The sequence below is a fragment of the Lathyrus oleraceus genome, chromosome 1 (genome assembly GCF_024323335.1).
Source record: "Lathyrus oleraceus cultivar Zhongwan6 chromosome 1, CAAS_Psat_ZW6_1.0, whole genome shotgun sequence".
Lineage (NCBI taxonomy): Eukaryota > Viridiplantae > Streptophyta > Magnoliopsida > Fabales > Fabaceae > Lathyrus > Lathyrus oleraceus.
The window spans coordinates 424,157,530-424,165,413 of NC_066579.1; the positions used below are offsets into that span (position 1 = coordinate 424,157,530).

Here is a 7,884-nt window from a genome sequence, read left to right on the forward strand (position 1 = left end):
TCACTTCAAACAAGTTTAATGACTTTATAAACTTCTTTATCAATGAGATAAAACAACACAGTTGATATTTTTAAAAGCTAAAAGCATTCTCAAAATATTCTTAATAGATGACTTTCACCAAAGTTACTTTGATGAATTAATTAAGCACACAACTTTATTACAATTTGATATCATATAAGATAAGTAGTCATAACATATTTTATGAAAAGCATATTTTATAAAAAAAAACTACAATCAAATTGCAGTAAAAATGTATGCTTAATTAATTCACCAAATCAAAATGCTTTGTAGACAAGTTTCTCTATACAATGCATTTATACAAAACGAACAATTAAGCAAAAACCAAAAAGCATTTAAACAAGTTAAACTTCTTACTTATTTGAAAAAAAGGTTACATATTTTCTCAAGTAAAAGACAAGCTTTGTTGGTTGATTGGATCATCATATGTCAGTTAGATTCTTTTCTTTTTCTTCCTCTTTTTTTATCTCACACACTATTGTCTTACCATAACTTCCACGTGTCACTTTACCATGTCTCCAACATTCACATTTTCATTTTATTTATAATAATCATAATCATCATATGAAACCATATCAATCTATTTTTCATCATCTTCATCTTCATCTTCATCTTCACTTTCACTACTATATATATATATCTATATACTAGTATCATTCATCAACAACCACATGAATGAACCTCTCAACACTCAAACTCACACTCTCTTCTCTATCACTCACCGCCACTACCTATGACACCGCCACTTCCATTACCCTTTCTCCCTGAAGAACTCATTCTCGAAATCCTCACAAAACTTCCAATCAAATCTCTTTTACGTTTCAAGTGTGTATGCAAATCATGGTTACACATAATTTCCAACCCTTACTTCACAAAAAAGCAACTTCACTTTTCAACATACAACACTCACTTCACAACCCATCATAGAATCATCTTGAGTGCTACAACAGCTGAATTTCATCTCAAATCTTGTTCCATTACCTCTCTTTTCAATAACCCATCAACGGTTTCTGAAATCCTTAACTACCCTGTGAAAAACAAGTTTCGACATGATGGTATTGTTGGTTCCTGTAATGGGTTCCTCTGTTTTGCTATAAAAGGTGATTGTGTTCTTCTTTGGAACCCTTCTATTAGGGTTTCTAAAAAGTCACCACCTTTAGGGAATAATTGGAGACCCGGTTGTTACACTTCTTTTGGTCTTGGTTATGATCATGTCAATGAAGATTACAAGGTTGTTGCTGTTTTTTGTGATCCTAATGAGTTTTTCAGTGAATCTAAAGTTAAGATTTTTAGTATGAATACTAATTCTTGGAGGAAGATTCATGATTTCCCTCATGGTGTTTCACCTTATCAAAATTCATCTGGGAAATTTGTGAGTGGTACTCTCAATTGGGCTTCTAATTACTCACATGGTTCAAGTTCTCTGTGGATCATTGTTTCTTTGGATTTGGAGAAGGAAACTTATAGGGAAGTTCTTCCACCTGATTATGAAAAGGAAGAGTGTTCAACTCCTAGTTTGAGTGTTCTTAAGGGTTGTCTTTGCATGAACTATGATTACAAAAAGAGTGATTTTGTTGTTTGGTTGATGAAGGATTATGGTGTGAGAGAGTCTTGGATTAAATTGGTGACAGTTCCTTATTTGCCTAATCCTGAGGATTTTTCATATTCAGGGCCTTATTGTATTTCAGAGAATGGTGAAGTGTTGTTGATGTTTGAGTTTGATTTGATTGTGTATAATCCAAGAGACCATTCATTTAGGTATCCTAGGATTGAAGGTGGGAAGGGTTGGTTTGATGCAGAGGTTTATGTTGAAAGTTTGGTTTCACCAATGAAGGATTAAGGTTGATGTGCTTGTGCTAGCTATGGAACTGAAGTACAAGGAAGAATAAAATGATGTCCAGTATTTGAAATATTTCTGGGTTTTTGTTTCTGTTTATGTAGTACTATGTCATTATTGGATGTATAATATGTATATAAAGAACTTGGAGGCAAAGCAATGTATATAGATGGTGTGAGTATTTGATGAAGCTTAGTTGTGTGCTTGTGTTGAATTATGTTATGGACACAAAGATAGTATTAGATAAAAACATAGAGCTTCATGTACTTGTTGATATTTGGGATGATTATGTTGTTGTGATTAATTTGTATAAATCTAATATTTTCATGCAAATATAGACACTACTAATTTGAAATCTTAGCTCAATGCTAAAAGATTAGCTTTGTATATTACTGAGTTTGAAACTCATAGTAAATCATTGTAAAATAGTCATTAGTGATAGTCTTTAGTGTTACTATGAGTTTGAATCTCATTGAATACGGTACTAAAATGGTCATTATTGATAGTTTTAAGACTCAAAAACGAGTTTGAATCTGATTGAAAACGGTACTAAAATGGTCATTAGTGCTATTATAGAACCATGTGTTTTATAAGTGGTAGGTGATAAGTATATGCTTTCTAGTATTATTGTAAGTAAGCATAATTTTTAACATAATAATCTTCGATTCCATTGCATTTTGGAAAGAAAAAAATAATATGGAATATTCTCAAGTTGAAATGATAGGTAATTAACTGCATTTGAGAAACAGGGCATATTCTGTTGGTAAAGGATAAAAGGAGGAAATTTCCATAACTCATTGCAACTAGATATTAAATCCTTTTGCATCCTTTATATAAGAGAGCACAATGCTTGAAGCAAGAACTGAATAAAGTAAAAAGCTGGAGAATCTGGTTCTCTAGCACAAAACTGGAAGCAGATTTGTGGCTTCTTCAGTAGATATGAAAAATGGCAACGAACAGAATATATTAACTTTGAAGCATATACAATAATGTAAAAAGGGTACTGCATTTTTGTAGCTTATTAGATGCTTGATTACATTAAATTTAAATTGACTTTTTATTCTATACTTGACTACGTTAAATTAAAATTGATTTGATTTTGCCTCTGTTTGAAACAACAGCTACAACATATTTAGCCCACGTTAAACTTGAAGTGGTTTCATTCTTTCTGTCCGAAAAAAATATCCACTATTTAAACTCCACAAATATCCACTATTTAAACTCCACAAAATAGATTTAGACATGAACATAAATAAATATTCAATAAAATAAATAAGTGCGGGTATGGATGCAATATATATTTTATATATCATCATTTATATTATCTAAAAATGTATGTATCAATTTTTTAAAAATATTAGATAAAATACCATACATTTTAATGTAAAATATTTATTTATTTTATAATTCAACTATTTCATAATTAATCGATTTATTTTTAATATAAATACGGATTAATATAAATACGGATAACCGGAACGGATATAGGTACATACTCATAAGATACATTTACAGATATTGACATTCACGCCGAAGACAAGATATTGACATTCACGCCGAAGACAAGAATTATAGTACTCTTGTTCAAACCCTAGATATTGACATTCACGCCGAGGACAAGCATTATAGTACTCTTGTTCAAACCCTACTCATTGTCATCCGATTTGTGTTGAGTTTAAAAAGATTTTTTAAGAGAATATTTTAGAAGACTAAGTGAATATCTTAGTATATTTAAAATAAAATAAAAATTGGAGGACTAATGTGACAGATGATATATAAATATTTCGATCATCATTTTAAGACTAATTTAAAATTTTAAAAATAAACATTATCTTATCCTTTCTTCCAAAACTCAACTCCCAAACAGCTCCTATTAAGCAAAACAGAATGCTACAAACTTTGCTCTCAAGAGTTGGAATAACACATTTTGGATGTAGCCCTAAGTAAACATTCTCATTTCCACCGAGACATTTTTTAAGGCCAAATATTGAGACATTTTTAAAATACAAATTAAAAGCCAAAGCCGTTCATTATAGTTATTAAGTATAAACACACAATCACAAGGTAAAAGTACATTGTGTCTATTAAAATAACAGGTTAAATAAACCAACTATAGATGTGGTACAAGCAAATTCACAAGAACTAGGATAATCCTATTCTATTCATTCCAATTGGAAAAAGACAGTATTTTCACAAACAACTAAGATAATCATGGTTTTGAAATTCATGTGAATATGTGGTTTGCTGATCAGCGGCTGAAACAGAGGGACCGCTTTATGTCTACATCAATCTAATTTTCAAAGACTGAAAACACTTATCCTCTCCAATTGGCACAATAAGGATATAACAGCTACTCTGGTTTCTTTTTCTTTCATAAAAACATTGCTTTTGACTGTTTTGCTTGTTACCAACATAAACAGCATGTGTTACTCGCTCATTGGAAGATAAACCATTCAAAATTTTAAGATGATGAACACAAAGCAACATAGTTGAATCAATTGACAGATGCAGATGCAGTATATAATTAAGGTGAAACCTATTTCACTCCTAAGATGTAAATTATGATGGCAAAGGTCAATACCAGCAATATGAACAAAATTGGGCCTCCAACAACTTGAGTGTACTGTAGCTGCTGTAAAGGATAATCTTAACAACACATTACTTAACACGAAAGTGTAGAACTACTAAGATGGATAAAAGATGGTACTATAAATGAACAACTTAAGCTAAAAAGTTAAGTGTGCAACTTTGTACAACCTCACAGAACTTGGAACTATTCACCTGTGCCAGCAAAGCTTTCTCCCACCCTCACGCAAAATCTCATAGGCAAGTTTATACTTTTCAATGGATGATGCGCCAGCATCTATGTATTTAGATGCCGTTTCTCTTAGACTCCATAGCATCAAACTTTTTAGCTCCTGGGAGCTACTCCATGATTCTATGTCAGGAAAAACACCATCCTCAGCATTTCTGGTCCAGCGGTGTAGGATGTAGCGCGAAGGAACTTCTCTTAATTCCAGTATTTGGAAAACCCTCAACACATGTCTACAAAGAACACCTTCATATTCAAACATCTGACAGCTACAATTAATATCAATATTGGATGCATTGAATGTAACTACATGCTTCTCCGTATCCTCATTTCCACACTTGCGCACCAAATATCTGCTAAGGGGCCCTTCTTCGTAGATTTTAAACCCAAGATAACTATAGCACTGCAAAAGCTCTTTTTGAAATACTTTGAATATTGCAAGAGTGTAAAGCCTTCTACACTGTTCTTCTACAGGTTCTTTTGTTTGCAAAAAGGTTTGAAAATTAGAAGTGTTAAAATCCTCTTTTCTTTCTTCTTCACGACGTCGCTCAAGACCTCTTTCGTACCGTTGAATGAACTCTGGGAGAGGTGTTTGACCATTTACAAGTGCACCAAAGAATGATTCCATGCTTTCTTTCAAAGGAATTCCAGCAGAAAATGTGCTCTTTATATAGAACGGAACCCAGGATGCACGTTTCTCGTACATTTCTTTTAGCCAAGAATTGTCCTTCAATCCATATTTGATGAGTAGAGCATTCCACGCGGTGTCAAATTCATCAACTGTCTGGCTCTGGTAAACACACTTTTCATAATCTTTTGTGAATCCATGACCCATCAGACCTGCAAGCTCTTGTTCCTTTGCATTAATTTGCCACAATGAAAAGCGGTGATGGGTTACTGGAAATACTTTTGCTACTGCTCTCTGGATTGAAACGTCTTGATCAGCTATTACTGAGAGAGGCTGCCGACCACACATTGCTCTTAGCCATGTCTGTAACAGCCAAGTGAATGACTCTTCAGATTCATCGGCAATTAGAGCACATCCAAGAAGGACAGGTTGTTTGTGGTGATTAACCCCCACAAGGGTAGCAAATGGTACCATAGAGAGGCTCTTTCTATACGATGTGTCTACAACGAGGACATCGCCAAACTGACTACATGAGTATCTAGATCTGCCATCCGCCCAGAATATGCTCATGCAATTGCCATTATCAACTTCCATGGCATAAAAGAAACCTGTATCTTCAGCTTGTCTTGATTGAAAATACTCTAAAAGCATGTTATACCAATCACTTCTGATGTGATTTTGTCTACCCCCTCTCAGGACAGGGTAGTTATCTATCCTAAATATATCGCTGTTCACCAATTCAGTGTTTACCTCCTCAGTTAAAATATTAGAAGCAGGAAGACTTGCTGTCCTATGTTCCTTTTCAGGGCTCAGGTCATGATTATGATCTTTTTCAAGACGGTCGACTACCCACTTTCCTGATGGCTGTCTCTTAATCCTTAAATAGGCCTTACAACCAACTCTTGAAGGGTGCTGGAACCCTTCTTTTGAACACACAAAGCGTCGTGATGTAATACCCCCGTCATTTTTAGAACGGAACAATTGACCATTTCGAATTCTAAAACCCTTATATGCTGCATGGGCGTGATAAAATTGGTAGGCTTCAACAGGGCTACTGAACTCTTGACCCACATGTGGTTCGATCCTGGCCTGTCCTTCAAGTTCTTCTTTTCTCAGACGCTTGAAATTAATAACACCAAAGGGACAAATAGGTTCACCATTGGCTACTTCAAGCAATTTCTTCCTTGGCCTGCGAGTGATTCCAGTTGAAGAATCAACGGTGGCAGAAGCTATTGGCTGCAATGATGGAGCGAAATTTTCACTTTCATTTTCAAGGTTGTGGTTATGCTCCTTGTGAAAATGATCAACAACCCACTTTCCAGAATCATTTAACTGCACCCTTATGAATGCTGGACAGCCAGTTCTTGAGCTGAGCTGATGTCCCTCCTTCGAGCACACAAATCTTCGAGAAGAAACCGATCCATTAGTCCTGGATCGATAAAGCTGACCAATACGAACTTTAAATCCCATTCGAGTAGCGTATGATATATAATACCTAAGCGCATCATCCGCATGGAAAAACTCCAACCCTACGTATGGATCACAAGAAAAATCAATTTCCTCCTCCCCAATGACATTACTCATTACCAGTTCAGTCCCAACAGCATGCTCCTTTACAATCATGATCCCAAATTTTGCTACCCTACCGTTTTCAAAGCAAACAAAAGCACATTCCACACGCTAAGAAGATTACACTTGTTTCTTCAAATTCTGAAAAATTCACAATGGAAAGTTAAGGTGCAAAATTCAACACAACTACTAATGACTTTAAATAACAAAATTAATTATCACTATCTCTTTAATTCGATCATAAAAATATCATCATCTAAGGGGGAATTAATTACCACGGAATGATTAGGGTTTCGAAGCAAGAAAACAAAATGAAGCAATTGAAGAAATCGAAACAAAGCGACTGAGAAAGTCAACAATCGAAATAATTAGGGTTTTAGCAATAGAAAAATTACCTCGAATTGGAACATTGATGAATTGGATTGAAAACGGAATAGAGAGAACGAGTTGAATTGGGGATTCGAAAGTAAAAATGGTTTCTTCAGATTGAGTTTAGGCGACAACAATGGTGGTAATTAGACATATAGGTAGAACCCGTATTGGGATCCGGAAACCCTTTCCCTAATTTCGATAAACCCGACAAATAAAATATTGTTAATCATAGGAGAGGAATGACACATCTATGGTGGCACCGGGCACCCCACACTTTCAAGTTTCAACTAAAAGACTATATTACTCTTGATATAAAAATGTAAAATTAAATTCACTTTTTCGGATTTATTAAAACTATGGTCATGTGAATTTTGGATTGATGTTCACAAATAATTCATTCTTTTTTGTTTTTCTTGTATTTCTATTGGATTTTTAAGAATTTTACAATAAATTTGGTATTAAATTAAGAAATGTTTGTAATTATTTTGAATGTATATGTATGAAAATGTTTGATTTTTCTTTGGATGTTTGGTCAAATTCGACTTTTTAGGTGATATTGGACTTTTAGAAAACCCAATAGAAATATGAGTTTTGTTTTGTTTCGTAAATTAGAATTGTCAATGAAGATCTTTGATGTGGTGGTGCAAG

General features: G+C 34.1%; 2 protein-coding genes across 2 annotated transcripts; one reads left to right on the top strand and one right to left on the bottom strand.

The window, feature by feature from the left end:
- The first annotated feature begins 520 nt into the window (after window positions 1-520).
- Window positions 521-2,188, top strand: LOC127078837 (F-box/kelch-repeat protein At3g23880). Its single transcript, XM_051019262.1, has one exon. It carries the CDS (start codon window positions 752-754, stop codon window positions 1,856-1,858), a length of 1,107 nt encoding a protein of 368 aa, XP_050875219.1. The 5' UTR covers window positions 521-751; the 3' UTR covers window positions 1,859-2,188.
- Window positions 2,189-4,376: 2,188 nt separating this feature from the next.
- Window positions 4,377-7,518, bottom strand: LOC127078844 (protein FAR1-RELATED SEQUENCE 7). Its single transcript, XM_051019268.1, has 2 exons — window positions 7,260-7,518; window positions 4,377-7,005 (listed from the first exon to the last, which is right to left on the bottom strand). The coding sequence occupies exon 2, from the start codon at window positions 6,916-6,918 to the stop codon at window positions 4,633-4,635; it is 2,286 nt and encodes a 761-aa protein (XP_050875225.1). The 5' UTR covers window positions 6,919-7,005; window positions 7,260-7,518; the 3' UTR covers window positions 4,377-4,632.
- Window positions 7,519-7,884: the final 366 nt, after the last annotated feature.